The sequence below is a fragment of the Python bivittatus genome, unplaced genomic scaffold, assembly GCF_059951505.1.
Source record: "Python bivittatus isolate LINGU-HERP-01145 unplaced genomic scaffold, Pbiv_v1 ctg000020_np1212, whole genome shotgun sequence".
Lineage (NCBI taxonomy): Eukaryota > Metazoa > Chordata > Lepidosauria > Squamata > Pythonidae > Python > Python bivittatus.
Genome location: NW_028277030.1, coordinates 111,943,468 through 111,964,837, shown reverse-complemented (window position 1 = coordinate 111,964,837; position 21,370 = coordinate 111,943,468). Strand labels below are relative to the sequence as shown.

General features: G+C 36.3%; 1 protein-coding gene across 2 annotated transcripts in view; it reads left to right on the top strand.

Moving 5' to 3' along the window:
* Positions 1 to 21,370, top strand: part of KCNK2 (potassium two pore domain channel subfamily K member 2) — a 78,816-nt gene that overhangs the window by 11,644 nt on the left and 45,802 nt on the right. For both annotated transcript variants that reach the window (XM_088146703.1, XM_088146702.1), the window contains exon 3: positions 5,876 to 5,993. In XM_088146703.1, the coding sequence (XP_088002829.1) occupies positions 5,876 to 5,993 (118 nt within the window). The remainder of the gene's footprint in view (positions 1 to 5,875; positions 5,994 to 21,370) is intronic.

Below are 21,370 nucleotides of genomic sequence, written 5' to 3'. Positions count from 1 at the left end.
AGTTTGACTAGTCTGTAGCTTTTTATTTCCTGGACTAATTTGTGGACTAGAAGGCAGTTATTCTTAAACAACATAAACAATTCTTTGAATGTTTTGGTACAATTCTGTAGCAAAATATAAGCAAAACAGCATTGTTTAAGTTAAGATGTGTATGTCAGGATAAACTTAAAAAAAATAAAATAATTTTTACAAAATTATTTGTTTACTTTCTCTACAAGTCTTCCTCTCATAGGAACCCAAAATTTCACAGGAACTCTTCCCCTGAAAAAAATATAATTGATTAATGCAGTAATGGGATGGAATAGATTTATGAACCCATGCAAAACTGAGACAGGTCTGGGTTCTGGAACTGATCCATCCATCCTTAATGGACACTAACATTTTACTTGTTGCCACAGCACATTCCTTATGCTTACTGAGGTGCTCCACTCTTATATTTATTTTATTTGTATTATTCTGTATACAATATCTACAACATTTCCCAACTTGTGAAAATATAACTTTGAAATTAATTGCAGCCAAACAAAGAATATTAGCATTAACAGTTGCATATTTAGGGGTGATACAGAAATTCTAAAATAAATGTATGGATATGGAGGGTCCCTTGACAATGTTTGGGGACTAATAGAAGAGAATATATGTAGCTCAGGGCTGAACTGTGGAGCTCAGAGAACCCCAAGGACTCCAATGTTTGGGGATTTTACCAGCATTCTGGTAGGCGGCTTTGTTGGACACAGAAGGTGACCAGAGTGCTCTACAAATTGCTCCCAAGCGACCTCTTTATGTTGGCAGATACCAAGGAGTTCCAGGAGAAGCAACAGAAACAATGCCAGAAGCACCTGTGGAGAAAGAGTAAAAGTGAACTTGACTGAGCATGGGTAAGAACTCATGTTTGAGCCAAACTCATGGCAATAAGGGAAGTGAAGCATTTTTATTTCTCTACCTTTATTATCCCAGTGGCCCTGTTTAAGATTATTCATTCCCTGCTGGGAGGCTGAGCAGGATCATCTGTCACCTGATCCCTGTGATGATGTTCGTGCCAAAATCTTGACTCATCAAAGGTGGTCTCTATAGTGATGACTGGACAATGTTCTGCATCCTTCTCTGGGATTCATTCCACCTTGTGGACTTTGAAAAAATGGATAGGATCTCTGCAACCTTTAGGCCTTACCTAAAAGAAAAGAATATGGCAGTGGTAACTCATGCCCTTATAGACTACTGCCCTGTAATTTATTTGGGACTGCCTCAGAAGCTGCAACTGATGCAGAATGCAGTGGCTTGCATGCTGATAGGTGAGGCTCATCACAGTCAATTATGTCTTTACTGTGGCCACTGCATTGGTTGTCAGTAGGCTTCTGGGTGCAATTCAGTGTTAGGTTTGACTTTTAAAGCCATTAATAGATTGGCTCCTAGCTACCTGCAGGGCTGCGTTCTCCAAGTAGAAATTATTTGTCCAGTATGCTTGTTCTGAATGGGAATGCTACAGATTCTCACTGCATGAGAGGTGAGGTTGGTGGGGGTATGAAAATATGTTTTTCAGTGGTGATTTGGCATTATAAAATAGACTCCACCTCAGAAGTAATCTTGGTTCTCTTTGGAAAAGCCTTTAAGACAAAGTTATTCCATAAGTCCTTTGGAAGTTGGGGTCACCTGTACTTTGGAAGTTGATGTACCCTGTCTGATTATTGAAACGATCTTTGAATTCTGGCAGTATATAAATATAAATACAGTAAATACATATAAACATAAAGATACATACATCTGGTTAATTCTAATTTTATTTTTCTAAAATGCCAGTTTCAAACAAAATGTCAGTAGCTGCAAAAACTCTGAAATACATGACATTTTTTTCCTTTTTTTTTTTTGTTTGTGAAAAAGTTCTACTATGTGAAAATTTACTACAAATGAAAGCCACTTGGGGAAAAGAAGAGTGCAGTTCATTGGAAGTGTTCTTGCATAACTGCTGATTTTATTAAATTAGTTAACAGATTTATAAATCGTAATTCAACCATAAAAATTCCAAGTGTGGGTTGTTAAGAAAAAGGCATGCGTCCTGTTCTAAGGTTTATAATCTAAAAAGAAAAGGAAATGGAATGGAATAGAGTGGGAAAAGGAAAACCAAGAACATTCTGGTACCAATTCTTAATATTTTTTTCCCACCACGTTTCTCATAGTGGTATATATTTGGAAATATTTTTTGTTAAAATATATCATACTTGTGATTTATGCAAGGTGATCCATTGACTTTATCTCCTAAAAATTTAAATTTTAGCACTTAGATTGTTTTTGAACAAGTTCCATGTTGTTGAATTTCTTGTAATCTCTTGGGTGTGCTAGGCACAGAAAGTCACTGTGCTTTTCCCTTTAAATGAGTTTTTCTTAGCATTTCATATCTATAGCATATGTTCAGACTTCAACTTTTTCAGCTTCTAGAATCCCAGTGTTGTTTGCTCCCAATATATCTTATAGCTGATATGGGGAATTTCAATTTGGGGAAAAGTTCAGGATGAAGTTTTATTTAAATGTAACAAAAACACACATTTCAATATACTGATATTTTATTTATGTAAGCTACTTTCCTCGGAGAGTTGGGCCCTAAAGATAATATAAATGTTAGGTAAATGTAAATATATTAAATATTTCCCCTTGTCTCATGCCAGAATGAACTGAGTAGTTTTAAGTCATTGCAATAGCCTCCTACAGTATAATACTCCATATTATATGACCATGATATATTACTAATGTTATAACGTGTTCATATGAAAATAACAGCCAGTCATAAATGTGCCATAATATAAATGTAGCAACTGATAAATTGCCCTGACCTAATTGTATAACACTTATGAAAACTGGGCAAATATGTATCAATCAAAGTGATGATGTGGTTAATACCACTATATGCCAGAAACAGGATTGGACTAACAGTTGGACTAAGGGAAAAAATATTTTTTTAAAAAATATTTGTTCTAATATACAAAAGAACAAGAATATAAAATTAGGAAAATGCATAAAACATCTAACCCTTTCCCAGTGCATTGTATTAAATAAAATTCTGCTTAACTGTCAATCAAAATAATTAAATCTTGACAGCATGAAAAATATTAATCAGCCCTTCTGTTACGTCTGGTAAGAACCTGCTCATAAATAGAGAGCAGACACATACTGAGATCCTAAATCTGGAGAGCCTAAATCTGGAATAGCCTATTTTTTCAGCCCTGAACTGTGCCTCGGATTTGATAAATTCACACTTTTCATAGAGATGAGTTTGAAATTTTGAGCATGTAATTGAAAAATTACATGCTCAAAATTACACTCACATCTTTAAACTGTAATGATTTAATCTAATCTAATGGATATTGAACCAAAATGGAAGATTAATATGACCGTATCATATGAGTAAGTATCCTCTCATCCATTTTTCATTCCCAACATGATGAAGTAGGTCATGCTCCTCTAGATGAAACTAGTCTATAGAATGTATTGCTAGTTTGCTACTTTAAGTGTACTTATACTTTAATATAATGCTGGATTGTCAAAAAGAACTCAACAATTTTATTTATTTACCAGATTTATTTGTCACCTCAGTTGAGTATGACTAAGTGATGTACAATATCCAAACATGATAAAGCAATATAATAACAATATATAATAACACAAAATAATGCTAATTAGAAAAAAAAACGTTCTGGCACTGGTGACTCCCCATTGATCCATCCCCAAGTCCTTCAAGCAAAATTTTTAGATGTTTCTATAAGGTGGTGATTATGGGAGAGCTACTCTTTCTTGAGGACAGGCTGTTCCAAAGGAGGAGAGTCCTCAAAAACACCCCCAAGACCCTAATTATATTTTGAAATGGGCCCCTCAAGAACAGCAAGAATCTAACTTCATTTTAAAATGACAGGCACAAACCTAAAATGCTATACAGTGGTACCTCTAGTTACGAACTTAATCCATTCCGTGACTCTGGTTGCAACTCGAGTTGGTCTCAAATCGAGGTAAATTTTCCCATAAGGTTCAATGTAAATACGGTTAATCCATTCCGCCCTCCGAATTTGGTCTCACCATGAGGCAAATTTCCCCATAAGGTTCAATGTAAATATGGCTAATCCGCCCTCTGAATTTGGTTGCACCCCGAGGTAAATTTCCCCCATAAGGTTCAATGTAAATACGGCTAAACAGTTCTGAAACATATGCATTTTATTTTTAAACCTCAAAAACCTTCCAAACACCACAAAAACCTTCCAAACGCCACAAAACACACCACAAGCCTCACCGAATGTCTCCTTGCTACCGTGATCTCGCCCACAGGAAGCCGCAATTATTTTGGGATGTACTGTGAAAACATAGGGGAATTGAAGCCTATTAGAGGCAAAACACACCTATTTTATGTATGTGTGTATATTTTTAAAGGCAAAACATTTAAAATTTTAAATGTATATTTTAAAGGCAAAAAATCACATTCTTGAGTTTTGACAATTTGCTGCTGAATTTCAGCAATGTTGGGCAGATTTTAGAGCAGCGTTTCTCAAGCTTGGCAGCTTGTAGATGTGTGGACTTCAACTCCCAGAATTCCCCAGCCAGCATGAGTGAAGTCCACACATTTTCAAGCTGCCAAGGTTGAGAAACACTGCTCTAAAATCTGCCCAAGGCTATAAAAAGGGTTGGGTACCTATGGTCTGTGGCTTAGAAGTTAATCGCTTTAATTGAAGTGAGTGGTTCCTACATCCAAACAGTGTCTTATTTTCAATATATGATCCTAGCATTTTAGGATGAAGGATTGGTAAGACTGTCTCAAATTGAGCTCGACTCTAAGTGACGATATGGATACATTCATGGATTTTTCTTTGCAACAGTATAAAAGTTGTTCGTATTGCCAGGAACAAGAATACATGATTGTAATTCAACATGTACTTGAAATGTGTTCTGCTAATACCTAGTCTATGGGATTTAACATAAAAAATAGCATTTACTAAGGTGCATTTACTAAGGTCCAAATACAGATTCATTAAAATAACACGTCAAATCTTTTAGATTGCAAAATATCTGCTCAGAAAATAAAGATTTGCATCAACAGATAACATCAGTACTTATATGATAATGAAAAAGTAAAAGGTATTGCTGTCTGTATTCCCCCACCCCATCCTTCCATAGGAGCAATATTGTAAACTCTTAACCCAGAAATAAAGCCCATCCTTTAAGGGACTTTTGAGTACACATGTAAGGATAGCAGTGTTTTCTCTGAACATGCACAATTTGACTAGGGGAGGGAATATTCTGAAACCAATAACTGTTTTGTTTCCTATTTACTTTTGTACAAGATATAACTCTGCATTATCTTATTCGTGAGTATTCATGAATCTAGTGCATGAATAAAATTTAGTGTGTAGGAGCTTATTGATTTTATTGTCTATTTCAACACTGAAACCCTTGGTGTCAGGATTTTAATTTTTATCCGTGAGGTGGTAATCAGACTAAGACTTACTAAAGTTGAATCCTAAAATGGTTGCTAATTCAGAACACTGATATACCTATCTTTATATTCTACTAGTATTTTTTTTTTCTGCAAAGCTTACAGAATATTGAAAAGCCAGTGTGCTACAGTGCTTAAGGTGAAGGACTAATTCAAGGCTACCCTTAGCCGTGAACAGTCACTGTCTCTCAGTTTGATCATTTTTATTTAATTATATTTCAGACTTAGATCAGAGGCTCTTGGAACTGAAGCAGTTTCAATATGTTATGAGATTTCCCCTTTTTAAGCTTTTTTTTAAAAAAAAATCAGACAAGTAGATCACTTTCACAAGCATACGGAATAGTGTGTTCTAATATCCTTGTTTATATTTCATAAATACTGAGAAAAATGTCTTTAAATTTTCAGCAAGTTGTGGCAGCAATAAATGCAGGAGTCAATCCTAAAGGAAATATGCCAAATCAAGTCAGTCACTGGGATTTGGGAAGTTCCTTCTTCTTTGCGGGGACTGTTATTACCACCATAGGTAGGACACAATTTATTATTCTCTTTGAACATTGATGACCCAAAATAAATTTAGCTAAAAATATATGTTTATATTCTTATTTGGGAACTTTGTCTCTTTTAATTGTCCTGTTTTTAACAAGGAAATGTTGGCTAGATCTGTGTTCATACATAGTTACAAAAATAAATATCAGTAATCAAAAAGTTGTGTATATTGGATTCAGTTCACATTTTTTTAAACAGAACCCTTGGTTTTTAGCTTGATTTGCTTTCTTTAGCAATAACCATCTTACTTTCATACAATTATTCTCATATATTTTAACTGAGAACTTTATAAAGTTAATCTATTTGGAAAACTTCTTTAAATGTTTAACATGTAAATATAATAAATCTAAATACAGATCTAATCACCTGGCATTTTATTATGTATCGGGTGACTTACAACAGTTTATGATCAAGATTCCTTCTACTATATGGTACACGTATTTTAATGCAAGTACTATATGGATAGTTACACCATGCCAGATTGAACACTGTAACTACATTAAGTTGCTTAAATATCACACTGTTTGACATAAATATTTCAGAATTCCATCATAGGCATCCTTTACTTTTGTCTCACACAAAAATTTACTTAAGGAGAGACAGGTGATATCAGGTGGCGGTACATCCCATCCTATCATTGTCACTATGAAATTGTGTTCCGCACATCATCTTCATCAGAGTGGAAGGGCTGAGAAGATTCTTCCTCCTCTTTCCCCAGTCTAAAATTATCTGCAAAGGGAAAAGTGAGATTGGACCGGCCATGACCCAATTCTCATCACGTTTTGCCTTCCAGAGGACCTTGAATTGAACTGCAAGATAAAGACAACTTTGCCTTCTGCAGCAGATCTTAGATATACAGGTAGTCCCCAGTTTAAGAACAAGTTCTGTTCCCAAGGTCTGTCCTTAAGTTGAATTTGTATGTAAGCCAGAACAGTATTATTGTATAATACTGTATAAGTAGTACTGTGTAATGAACTCAAACCATTGTGTATTTAACTTGAATCATTGTGTACTTAACTTGAATTTTGCCACAATAGGCTCTGTTCTTAACTATGAGTCATCTGTAAACTGGGCATTCTTAACCCGGGGACTACCTGTACATAAATGAGTATCTGTGTGAGAAACAATCATATGATATGATAAACATATTAATGTAGAAATATATTGGAAAGTGCATAAAAAGAGGTATTCTTTTAACTACTCTGTGTGCAAATATGTATATATACTGTTGAAATTTTATCATATCACATGGATGAGGAGAATTCAGCATGTTTTGATTATTTTTTAATGAGCCTGCAAGGCAGCCTTTCTCAGCCTGTGCACCTTAGATGGCTTGTGCTACAGCTGCCACAATTGTGACATATCTAGAAGATATTATGTTGAGAAAAGCTGCCATAGACAGTTCTGAATGAAGTTTGTTGGTTTGTTTATAATTTATATGCTGCTCATATCCCTCAAAGGGTGACTCTGGGTGGCTCACAATTAAAATCAAACATCAAAACAGTAAAAACTTGGTAAACTTGTCTTGTTTGTTTGAGAAGATCATAAACTTCAGAATGTCTTTCATTATTTTCAATAGCTCTAATCTGCTTTTCTAAAAAAAATAAATAAATAAGTTGCTCAATATGGTTAATAGATAAGCATTTGTTACCTCCACCCCACCCCACCCAAAAGAAAAGAAATATAGGCAATCCAAAGCTTTTGAAAGAGAAAGCTTTTGGGAAAACTCTTATTACAAATGACACTGTCTCTTTTTGTCTATACTGATCCATTCCTGAACTAGAATGAATATTTCCTTAACCAATGGGAAATATCAAAAACCAATCCAAAAGGGAGCATTGAATGAAATATACTTGCTTGAAATATCAAAGCAAAGTGTTGTGCTTAACTTGTCAGAGGATTTCAAAAGTACATGTTTACATTGTTTTAGAGTGCAGTCATTCTGCTATTTCCATAGAATTATTTTTGAAGTTTATATTTTGCTGAGTATACAGTATATAAAATTGCCTCCTTACATGCTTTTTTACTGAACTGCAATTGATACAATCAGAGATGACTTTTTGGTATCTTTATATTTTCAATACTCTACACCAGTGTTTCTTAGCCTTAGCAGGTATGGCTGGTATAGTTGGCTGAGCAGAAGTGCACACATCTTAAAGTTGCCAAGGTTGAGAAACACAGGTCTACACATTTCTGAACACCTCATGTCAAAAATACAGATCAGACTAACTAATGTGGTAGAGATATGGAAACATCTCCCTTTCAGAAACCAGTCGTGATTTTTTACATTAAAGTCAATATATTACTATTTTATTTTCCACATTGATATGTCCCATTCACTCTCTAGTAAGTATTTTGAGTGAACAAAAGTAACATGTAAGATGGACACATGTCTGGTCATAGTAATTTTTGAGATTGCTGTTCCATATAACTGCAGCCATAGAGGTTGCTGTATAAAAAAGATCAGAAGTATATATTGGGGGATAGAGGGGGAGCCATATTGAATTCTTAGCTATAAGGAAGCAGAATGTCAGATAAAATGTCTTGACAAACATTTTTATTTCACATAGACAATACTGACAGTCATTTAAGAATAATTTTTGTATAAGGAACTCTTCCCCTTCTTGGCATCCTCTAGATATGATTTTCTTACCCCTTGTGGTTACCTTGTGGTTCTGCTGGGTGTGGATGATGGAGTCCCTGGTCCAAAATATCTGGAAGGGGCAAGACTGGGGAAAGCTGGTATAACTTCCAATTTTATCATTGGCTTGCTTGAACTTCTTATATTCCACTGTCACTTATGGCGAGCATCGGTTGCTTTGAATATGGCATGAATAGCCTTTGGTATTTTATGGAATAATATTTGTTTAAGATTACTCCTGCTTCTGTGCAAGGGGAGCAACTGACCTGTACAAAATATCAAAATCTCCTGCTTTCTTTTGGTGTCATATTATAATGTCAAGCAAAACTATTTTATTTTCTGAAAGTGAAAAGATAGCAAGCAGCTACTGACATTCTGAAAAATATGCCATATTTGATGGCAGGTTTGAGGTAGCACTTAGCAGACTAAAGTAAATCCTTGTAGATTCACATCTGTGATTAAGGTCCTGGTCTCTGAGTTCAAACAAAATTTTTATTGTAAATAATGTTTCTTTCTCCAGTATATGTCCCCTGTAGGCACAAGCCTTTCTTCTGAAGTCAGAACATTTTCTATCTTGTTACTGTATGTAGTTTATTGATTCAGCTGAACAATGGGGAATTGTACTATTAACTCTGTTATTGCTGGCAGAATTTTATTATAATCAAAGAAGCCTGTGTTGAAATGCGCTTTTCACCCGGACATTAACTGTATGATACACAATCTCTCCCTACTTCCATGGAGGCCTGTGTAGGAACAAGAAAGTTTTAACAATGCATGTTGCACGAAAGAAAAAGTATGTGACACCTTTCTAATAGCCAGTGTAATAGGATTATATAAATGCATATTTACTAGATACATACAGTATAATTTTATAAGTTTTATTTTTTTCTCTCTTTCTCTCAGGTATATGTAATTGTCTTTTTGTTACATTCCCATTTTAATCTTTTAAAAATATTTTTAAAATTTGAATAATTGTAGTTGTCAGGACCATGTTCAAGCTATGTATCCTAAAATGCTATCTGTAATCTCTGAAAATGATTCCTGAGATCCACCATAATAGCAGAAAAATTGAGCTGAAAATAGGGCAGCCTGGGTCCTGATCTTGAGCCAGGGTGTTGGTTTTAGGCAGCGATTGATAAGTAAAAGGCAAGAATGGAAAACCATGGACTTAATTCTCCCATTCTGGCCAATCCAAAGAGTCTCTGTTTGCAAATAGCAGGCTTGCATTATCTTTGAGGTCAGGCAAGAGTCTGCAAGGTAAGAAGGAATCTTACCATGATGACGAGAGTGAACAAATTTGTGTCAATCCATGAGAAATACTGTCTACTTGGGAACAATGCCACCAAATATAAATGGTTTTAATTTCACCACTTTCAATGGGAGTGTAAACCCACCTGCTTCATTCTCCCATTAAAATAAATGGGGCATAATAGTGACTTTCCTTTGGCTGGAACCTGCTAAAATATTTATGAATTATTACAATTGATGCCAAAGTTGTCTGTCTGTCTGTCTATCTATATTTATATTTGTAACCTATAAATATTTTATTGAACAAAAGTCCGTAGAAAATATTCTAAGCTAAGCTGAGTAACAAGTTCTCCTGAAGTGTCCCTTTTCTGGATGCAAAGAGTGGATCACTCTGTAAGAGTGCACAAGATGCTGCAATCCTGGAATCGGGAGTTCTGCTGAATAGCTTCATTATGCTATATGCAGTGTGTACAGTTTTATCTGCATTTTTTTTTGTAATACTAAGTGAAAGGTTAGTATTAAAGTGATTTCATTGGTTTCACAATATGTAGTGTAGGAACTTTTATTTTTCCCCCCTCCCACCAGCAATCCCAACAGAATTCCCCACCACTGCCACCACCACATGGCAATTAGGCTTTAAAAAACAAGAAAGAAAAGAAAGCCTTCCATAATCCATTCTTACAGAATACAGAGTTGCAACGATCTCATTTAAGTTCACTGGGAAGAAAGGCCCATGGAGTTGTGCACTGCTTACTTGCAGGAAAGTGCTCTTAAGATTACAGCTCAAATCTGAACGTGTAATTATTTCCTACACCAAAGCCAGTGGTCAGATTGATATACAGTGATGAAAGAAACTCTCATCAGCTACATTGTTCCATTTTAATTCTCACTGTGTTATTATTTAAATAAAAGCAGTAGTCCTGAAAGTTTTTTGTATGAAAGGAAAAGTTGGCATACATATATTTAATACTAAATGCCAAGCCAATTTCAAATGAAGCTATGGAGACATGCCTTCACTTTTGTTGGGATCATCACAGCTATGAAGTAATTCAGCATTTTCCATGTTCTCTCCTTCAACTAAGGCTTATGAGTTGGGTTTTAATTTTTTAGAAGTACAGTTTCCCCATTCTTCAGATGTTGGTCTAAAAGTATGCTTGGCTACTAACATTAGTCTTTCTCAAGTAAGAGTACACAATAAGCCTGAAGAAAGTTGGATTACTTTAATAAGTAGGAGGGAGGACATCTGCCCATATTAGGTCCAAAGTACTTTTTCAAATGATTTTCAAAGTATGCATAGCCTGTTCTCTGTTGCTTCTCTTGCAGTGGAAGAAAAAGAGATACAGTTAAAGATTAGTGAATCTTTAACAAGATGTTACATTAGCTATGCCATTCACATTACTTTTATTATTCTCAAGCTTTTAAAATTTTTTTGTATTGATTCTCTTTTACTTTGTAAACATTGTTTTTGTGCTGTCAAAGTTCACATTCTTCTGAAGAATATAGCCTTCTGAAGGATACTTTCAGACTTGCAAGATTGATATCAGCCTTCCCAGGTAGACCAGACAAGAAACATGATCAGATGAGCTAATTCTACTTTATTGTAAGGCTGCATTAACAGAATCTTGAAAGTCTGAAAGTACAAATCTCCCACTGTTTCTATTACAGCCTGTTAAGCTAGGGAGGTTCCTTTCTGAGTTTCTTTCTCTATCATTATGCAGCTGTGGGCTATCCCCCCCTCTTAACTGACCGTTCCCTAGGCAGCATCTGTTCCCCCCATCTCCAAAGGTCATTCCCACATACCATTACAGTGGGTGATCCACTTAACGACTGCAGCTAGAACTGACAAACTGATGTAAGTAGAGCACAGTCATGTGACTTTTCATTTAACAACCACGTTGCTTAGCAATGGTGTGCTGGGCTCAATTGCAGTCAGTAAGTGAGGACTACCTGTCTAGTTATCACTATTTATTTAAATACGTATAAGGTGCTGACAATACAGCTTATAATAAAAGCAGTTAACAAGAAATGACAGCTGAAGTGCTCAAATCTTCTGCCAATATGCTACTTTCTGTGCTGGCTGCAGATGAGGGATCTTCTCTCCTTGGCAGGCAGCATAAAAATGAGGTGGCTGACTGCCTTTGTAGGCAGGAGCAGGTGTGAGCAGACTAGGAAAGGGAACTGCTGGAAATGGTCTGGGCTGTCCACCCCAAACTTGTTCGGTGTACAGAATCTGTCACCCATGCAAGTGGACTTTCTCATGATATTCCTGACTGAAATAGGAGGAGTAATATTTTAAGCAACCTTATGAAAGTAACATATCTTTGAAGCCTGGTCTGTAGCATTTGGTTGAAAGTTCAGGACTGATGCTCCTATTGAGTTTAGAACTTTTACTCAAACATTATTTTTGGAATGGCCCTTGGTATATTTTAATGCACTGGAAAAAACTATTTAGCAAAACATAATTTAAAATATTATTTTCTTCCTCTGCCTCTCCAATTCATTTACCATCTAATAACTCCAAAAATTGGAATTCAAGGCCTTTAAATTGAAGATAAATGGAGAAAGAAATACCTTAAGACTGAAAATTAATAACTTTCAGTCTTGTTGGGCTAGGTAGGACTGGTAACATCAAGAATGTTTACATTTAACTTATTCTCCGTATCATTAATTTTTCACTACATTTTCAAGGTCTTGATCTTTCAGCAAATGATTGAAAAGTGCAAATTTAAGTATGGTCTAAGTGTTTCAGTGGTTGCAAAACCATGGTCTTAATTGAAACAGCCTTTAAAAATAGAATAGTTTTGTGCTTTACATGAATAAGTTATTTGGCTCTGGGAGTAGTGAGCTTGCTCAGCACTTGAGATGACAATTCTCTTCCTAAGAGATGGTAGGTCTCAAAAGAGCTCGGTGGTACTCGATCTGGTAGAGAGGATGGGTATTGCTGATAAGAATGGAACTGAATCTTATTGAATCTGAGTATTATGAAGGCTAGATACTCTATATTCTAATGCTAGAAAGGGTGGGGAGAAATGATGTTTCCCACTTTAAGCAACTCAAAATAGCTGCACTATTTAGGGAGCAGCCCCATTATTATAAAAATACATAAATATGGACAATACACATCATGCATTTAGATACCATCCTATAAAACACTGACAATTTTGTCACACCTCTATATCCCATTTTATCCTTTCCTCATCAACACCTTGTATTGTATCATTCATTATAAAAAGACTGAAGAAGTGCCATTTAGGTATTGTAGCATTTAAGGCACATGGGTTTGATTTCCAATCATTTCATTAAGCAGCCAATAGTGCAAGTGCTAATTATTAATTATTATCTACAAAAGGGACTTGTGACAGTATTCTTGCTAGCCTTTCCCTTTAGGTGTGATATTCTTTCCAACTCCTGTGTTCTGTTTCTTTTTTCTAAATGATACTCATCACTGGGGCATTTGTTGGATGGGAAGCAGTAGAGGCTCTCCTGCTTTTTAAACATGTCTTTGTACTTTTGCAAACTTTAGAGATCTTTTGAATAGGTTGATATTACTCTCTAATTTCTTAGTGGCCCTGTTTTGGCAGTCCTTTCAGTTCTGACTGCCTGCAAAAGAATAAGTCATAATTCTTAGTAAATAGCAGGAAATGTGCTATATTTTAATGTCTGGTGAGTACAGAATATGCTTTATATCATATAGCCATGGGGTTATGGAAGTGACAGAGTGTAGATCATACAGGTTGCATGCAGAAAGGTCAGCATTAAAACACTGCTTATTTAAACAAAATCAGTGATGTGCATAGATTCATTATTAGAGAAATCGGTGCATTAATAACATATGGAATTTCCAAGTTAAAATTATTAAAACAAAGGCCAATAAACATTCAACAGAAGTCTTGTGTGCGTGTGCGTGTGCAATTGTTGGCTAAGGGGTCATTAAATGTTCTAACACTGAGATAGTAGGATAGTGGGTTTTTCCCCTGAGTTAAGTGAAAGTCCAGGTAGACTTCATGCACAAATGATAATCTCTCTTCATTCTTCCTTTTTTAATGAAGAACATTTGTGTTACTTTTCTGATAAGCATAAATTGTCGTCTTCTCTAACGAAGATCAGATTTTTCCTGTTACCAGCAATCTCTTTTTAGCACTGGAAAATGATTATCCCACTGTCATTTTGTTTGAAGTAAATGCAGTACCATCAGGTCACTTAACCTCATATGATAGATGCTTAGGATGTGTAGTGAAGGAAACATGCCCCCCTGAAGCTCATATTCTTCTCACTCTTATTTTATACAGCTATTTGTAGTTCAACCATATGCTGTTGTGCTAGTGGTATCTAAGAGATGAGATTGTTTTGGAGAATAGTCTCTGATTTGCATCACAGTTGAAATTTACTGTTGTTCTGTTTTCAACACTATATTTTTATTTTTCTTCAGAGTAGTTCAGGATAATTGGTCTTTCAAATTACTCAATGTTAATATATGTTAATATTACTCTGGTGTCTACTGCTCTTCTTTAATTCAGAGAACTATTCTAACTTGGATCGGGAAATACAGGCATAAATATCTGATGGCTAAATCCCAGTGATACAAAACTACTTTGCCAGAACAGCAGACATTGTTGCATAGGGTTCCTTATCCATAGAGATGGGGATTTGGTATTATGGGATCTGGCTAAGCATGGCTGGAAACGTGCATTAGGGATTATGAATGGAGCAAGATTCTACTAGAGCTCTCTTTTCTTTTTCTTTTTCAAATGAATGTGGTTTTTGCTGTTTGAGTGTCCATTTGTTTATTATCCTGTTCTTTTCCTAAAGAGCTTAAGAGTGGCTTATGCACACTTAAGTTATTTGGTTTCAGCAACAGATGATTGATTCCAAAGGCTCCCTCAAAAATGAATTCCAACACACCTAGTGGACATGTGTTTTGAATAAGCTGATGTATGTAAGGTTTACCCCGTTCGTCTCAGAGAAACTCTTGTGACACGTGTGTTCAGCAAAGAAGTTTACTCAAGCGTAACATAAGTAAGTACAGACAAAGCCAGGGTTGGCTTGGCATGGCTTACATGGTATTTTATAGCTTCCCCGTTCCCGCGCTTTACCCGTTGCTTAATTACAAATTACCCGCAGTAATCCCCCCTCGCCCAAATGGCAGATTCAGTCCGGTGCTTTTGTCTTTCTGATTGCAGTCTATGGGTTGTGCTGTTGTTGCCTTTGTTGGGTTTGCCTGTTTGCGCACAAAACTGGGAGTTCTCGATCCTTCATTGATCCTTCATTGATTGCTTCGCTTCCTAGCCTCTGCGCTTTCCTTTGTTTGCAGCGCCCGAAGGGAAGCCAAGCTGATACAAAGTATCGGCTTGCGGTTTTGAGTTAAGTGTCACCACCTGGGCGTAATCAGTTTGCGGTTTCACTTCCCCTTTTTCTCTGCTAGCGCCTGGGCGATGAAATTGACTAGGTGCGGCTGAGCAGCGCTTCACTGTGCCGGGCCGTGCCGGCTGAATCTGACAGCGTAGATGTACTTTCTCAGATTTTTCAGCTTAGCTGGTCTGAATCTTCAAGAGAAGAACCTTGAAACATTGTGAAAGTTTCATTCACAGTTATTCCAGTTTTTCTGCAGTTTGCATTCTGTGTATACTATGCTAGAGCCTTCAAATAAATAGACATAATGGCAGACTGAAGATGGATCTGTGAAGAGTGGAGCTGACAGCTGCGGTGGAAGGAGGAGCTGGTGAATGGATCAGCTGCTCAGAACTCTTCCCCAGATTAAGGAGAGGGCTAGGATCACCCACAACTTTGCTCCCTACAGAGGCTTCCTGTGAAGAGAATGTAAAATAGCAAACTCTGGCAGGTTTTAGAGCTTTGGGAGCTGGGGGCGGGGGAAATCATCTTGCCTAAGCCATGGTTCAGTACCTTCAAAAGGACACTGGGTTGGCCCACTTCCTCTCTTAATCACCTTAGGAAATTGCTTGTTAGTGATTTTTTGGATGTTAAGAATCTCCGGAAGGGCAAGTTTTATTATGCCAGGAGAGTTTCCTTCTATCCTTGATGAAAGAAGTTTCATGTAATTTTAAGGGTTAAAAAGAAAATGTTTTATTTGTGAAAAACAGCAAAAGGGGGACTGATATGTTGATTCTGGAAAGTTAAGAGGCCAGAAGGACTTGAAAGAACATTTCCTCTGGATTGTTTAAAATTTTATAAAAATATATATGAAGATTTTGAAATTAAGTATAAGAAATCCTGTGGGAAAGTTTTGTTGATTGGAAAATAAACATATGATAAGAGAGGACTTTGAAGGTTGACTAGAGGGAACCAGAGAGAACTAAATATTACAATTAAAGGAGAAGAGATCCATTAATACAATGGAGCAATACTATTTGACTATAGAAGAAATCAAGGTTATTTGGGAACAGTGTACCCAGAAATTACTCTTAAGACTGTCAGCTGCTACAAAAATGGATTTAACAGAAGCTACAGAAGAGGAACAGATTTTACTGGACAAGACAGAGACTGATTCTGATCTGAAGGTGGATCTGAAAATGAATTTAAGAATGCCAGACTACAAGAGTGATATGGGAAAAGATGCCACATTGGATTTACAATGAAACTGGCTGATGTCTTAATAATTAAAGGGGACATACAAATAATAAATCAGAAGAGTGAGTTGGAAAGCTTTCTTATCTTGGATTTACAAATCCAAGAGATGTTAAACTAGTGAAGAAGTTTCTGAGAAGAGACAAAGAGAAAATTATAAGAAATCTGCTTATGAGACATTATTAGAAAGGATTAAAGATCAAGCTTTTAAAAGTAAACAGAAGGGATATAACGTGGATTTATTTGACCAGGGTTAATATATATAAGTTGTGGTTTCTGGTAGCTATTAATGGAACTTTTTTTTTTACCAGGACTGAATGATGAGTCTTTAAAGATTTGTTTATAGATAACAGATAAGATATGGGGAGAGATTTCTTTTGCTTTATTTTTTAGGGAAAGTGATAAGTTGGAATATAAAATGCATTTATTTGATTAAGGTTAATATATATATATATGTTATTTCTGGTAGCTCTTAATGGACTTTTGCTGATTAGAAGTGAATGATGAGTTTTTACAATTTGTTTATTGATAAGAGATGAGATATAGGAAGAAGAGACTTTTTAACTGAAATATTAGAGAAGGTGTTACTGAAGTCTATCCTTGTCTGAAGGGAGGAGGCAGTCATTTCTTTAGATATCTTTTTTCTTATTTTTTCCTTATTTCCTTATTTCTTTTCTTCTGCACTTTTTTCTTTTTTCTATTCATCTTAGTTTGTATTGGTCTTTTATCTTTGCATTCGAAAACTTTAATAAAATTATTATTAAAAAGAGAACAGAAATAAATAGTTCTCACTTCCTGTGGTACATCAAAAATACTGCCAGTCTACAGTGGACAATTTAGTTCTTCAATTGCACTTGAATATTCTTAGAAAATTTGTTACATGCCAGCTATTTAAATAAGACAGCTGAAAAAGGGGGTGGGGATCTGGGGCTCAGGGTTTTGGCAGCATTCTTATCTTAATTCTCCATAAAGAATTAATCATCAGTCGTGAGAAAACAGCATGGAAGGACCTTCAGAGTACTGTTCCTTGCTCCTCAGTCTCAAATGCTTGATTCTTCTTTGGGTACATCAATGGCACCATTTCTAGTACTTTTCTTCTCTGGGAGATGGGTAATAGTTATTTGGAAAGAAATCCTCATCAGATATGATTGACAAAATATGGTTCATGCTAAGATGAATTGTATTGCAAGTGTATTGTCAGATAATTACAGTAGATTATGTATATAATATTCATGATCATAATACCACCATTAAATACATAGCAACATTTGATTCCTACATCAGCTTGCAAAGAAACAAGCAAGAAGTAAGAACTTGAGCAGACAGTTTTCAATTAACTTTCAGGCTTTACCACATAGGCAGGAATGAACCATGGAGTCCTTGGGGTTCTCTGAGCTTGGTTGTTTTCTTGCAAACGTTTCGTTACCTGACTAGGTACCACCTTCAGTGTTAGAATGTTACCTAGCCGGCTAGATGTTGCCTAGCCAGGTAATGAAACATTTGCAGGAAAACAGCCAAGCTCAAAGAACCCCAAGGACTCCACAGTTCAGCCTTGAGCTACACATATTGGCTTCTATAGGAATGAACCATTCAGACCAATGCTTCTCAACCTCAGCGACTTTAAGATGTATGGACTTCAACTCCCAGAATTCCCCAAGCCAACGTGCTGGCTGGGGAATTCTGGGAGTTGAAGTCCATACATCTTAAAGTTATTAAAATTTATTATTACTGGCTTCCCTTACTGCTGCTCTTTCCCTAATTTTCCTGTGCTTTAATGATTTACAGGAAGTAGCAAGACCCTGTTTCCTTAATGAAAAAATTGTCCTTGTCCTTGAGTTGCTGAGGTTGAGAAACACTGATTTAGACAGACCCATAAGAAATGCAGAATCACAGATAAATAATAGAAGCAATAGCTGAGCAATTCCAACAACTGCTATAATTCAAGAACAAGCCCTATATAAAGAAACAACGTTGAAATCTTGCATTTCATTTTTCTTCCCACCCTCCATAATGGATGACTTGACCCACATATTTTCCAGGGATTGAGTGGCAAGGTGAAGCTGCTCTAAAAATGTACAGAGAGCTACTCTAGGATATCCTTACATTTTCCAACACACTCTTTTTGCCTTTGAATCCAAAGTGCTCCACAGCCCTATTTTCTGCTGTGTTTCCTTTTTTATTATGCCAAGGTATAAATATTTTTTGAGACTCATTGCACTGATAATTGTGATGATCTTGCAAAACTTAATATTTGATTTAATGTGAGAATATTTTTAGCTTTCACACTACAGAATAAAAAGCATTTTAAAGTGACAAATGTCAACATTTTTTTCTACTTTAACAGAATCATAAATATGCCATCTTCGTAACTAAACTTGCTTTTAAGGATTAATGGCATTGTGCCAAATAACATTTATTTTCTTGCCCTCTTCTTCTTTACACACTGATGCCATTTAAAAGTTATTAAAATTTACTATTACTGGCTTCCAGTACTGCTGCTCTTTCCCTAATTTTCCTGTGCTTTAATGATTTACAGGAAGTAGCAGGACCCTGTTTCCTTAATGAAGAAGTTGTCCTTGACCTTTGGACAAAGATGTGTTCCTCTTACAACCAGACAAAACTCAGTTGTATTGTCAATATATAAAGAGAGAATAAGATTTTGGTGGCACAGCAGTTTGTTTCTGACAACCAAATTATTTCTGACCATCATATGTTGTAGGTCTTACCATTTAAATGTGACCACATGGGCAGCAGTGCTATATTTAGGAAATGTGGAATCCTATATATTGTATTTTCCTGTATCTGGATTGATTGAAGTAAATTATGATGGAAATAAAGAAGAAGAAAATCTAGAGGTATCCTGACAAATCATGACATTGGTAAAGTCAAAATATCTAGTTTTTTTATCCTTATTGGAGCACAAATTAATATAAAATTAGATATTACAGAAAATAGTTTTTTTTTTAAATAGTGATTTGTTTGTATTGTCTGAAGAACACCTGTATTTTAAATACATAACAATTTGTTACACTGGGATTTACAGGAATACAAACATTTTGCTACTCCTAATGTTGAGTTAGGAGAACTTGCCACAAATAACCAGTTACCCTTTTTCTTTCAGAAATTTCATTCTTACTCTTCTTTAAAAAGCTTTGGTGCTGAAAGATTGTAGCATTTGGATCTATTAAGTACAGTGGTACCTCGGGATACGAACGCCTCTACTAACGAACCTTTTGGGTTACGACCAGCTCTGGCCGCAAAAATTTACCTCGATGTATGAACTCCACCTTGGGGTACGGTCATTTTTCCGCCCTGACACGTGGTCCGCGGCCATTTTTCCGCCCCTGACACGTGGTCTGCGGCCGTTTTCCCACCGCGCCGCGCGGTGCCCACCCATTCTCCCGCCACACCGCGCCCAGCCGTTCTCGCGCCATGCCCGGCCTTTCTCGCATTGCGCCGTGCGGCGCCCGGCCGTTCTCCCGCCCCTGACGCGTGATCCGCGGACGCCAGAACGGATTAACGGTAATTACATTGAACCTTATGGGAAAATTTGCTTCGGGGTGCGACCAAATTCGGAGGGCGGAATGGATTAACCGGATTTACATTGAACCCTATGGGGAAATTTGCGTCGGGTTACGACCAACTCGGGATACGCCCAGAGTCAGGGAACGCATTAAGTTCGTATCCCGAGGTACCACTGTATCTATTATCTTAAAATCTCTTTTTTTTTACTTTCATGGAACAGAAGTCCTTAGTTCCACTTCCATTTTAACAGTTACGGTTATAATTAGCAAGCAAATTTAATAGCTAAGAACATGTCACACTGCAAGTTGACATCACATATACCAAAGGGGGGGGGCTTATATTGCAATGCTGCTTCTGCCACCTACCCTTTTTTTGACAGACACATACCATGAATGCCATTGCAAAAATACTGTAATGCAAATAGTCTGATAAAGTCTTGAGTTATCAGACTTTGCAAAAATCTTAAAGACCAGCAGAAGTCAGCAAAGAGTTAGTTTTATATACCTTTTTATATCCATCTGCTGATCATCTGGATTTCTGCAGCCCAGATCTGATAGTCCTAATAAAGTCATTAGATAATCCTGGCTTATCTCAGGAAATACTTTGGACAAGCCTAAGTTTCTTAGAGCTCTGTACTGGATGTACTGAGATTAAGCTATCTGTCTGTTTCTCATTACAGTAAACCAGTCACACAGGCATAGAAGGAGATCGTTAAGAATCAGGAAATATTTCTGAATGGCTCTGAGTTAAGAAACCCTGATTGTATGGAGATGTTGGGTGACTATAATAGATATATTTATCAAATATTTGAACTAATATATAATCAGATGATGCATAATACATTTGGCAGTTGTATTTAATCACAGGAAAATATAAATAAGGTAAATTCTTCTGAGTAAGCCAAGTAGCAGAACACCACATTGGCCTCATCTACAAATTTGATAATCACATTTTCTAGCTCCAAATCTAAATAATTTATAAATATGTTCAATAGCACAGGGGCCTGGAAAGGAGCCCTGCAGTATACCACTTGATACTTCCTTCTAGGCTGAAAGAGAACCACTGATATGCACTTACTGAGTGTGATTATTCAACCAACTCTATACCAATATAATGGCATCATAGTACCACCCACATTTTACTTTATTTTCTACTAGAATCTCATGGGAGATATTTCTGAAATCAAGCTACATTATACCCACTATATCTGCATAGTCAAATAAACTGCTCACTCTGTCCAAAAAGAAGATCAGGTTGGGTCCTTAATAGTTCATGGAAATCCTGAAATCATTGACTTCAGCAACGCATTTGACAAAGAATTCCATGAAATCTTGATTAGTAAATTAGTTTAAATGTGG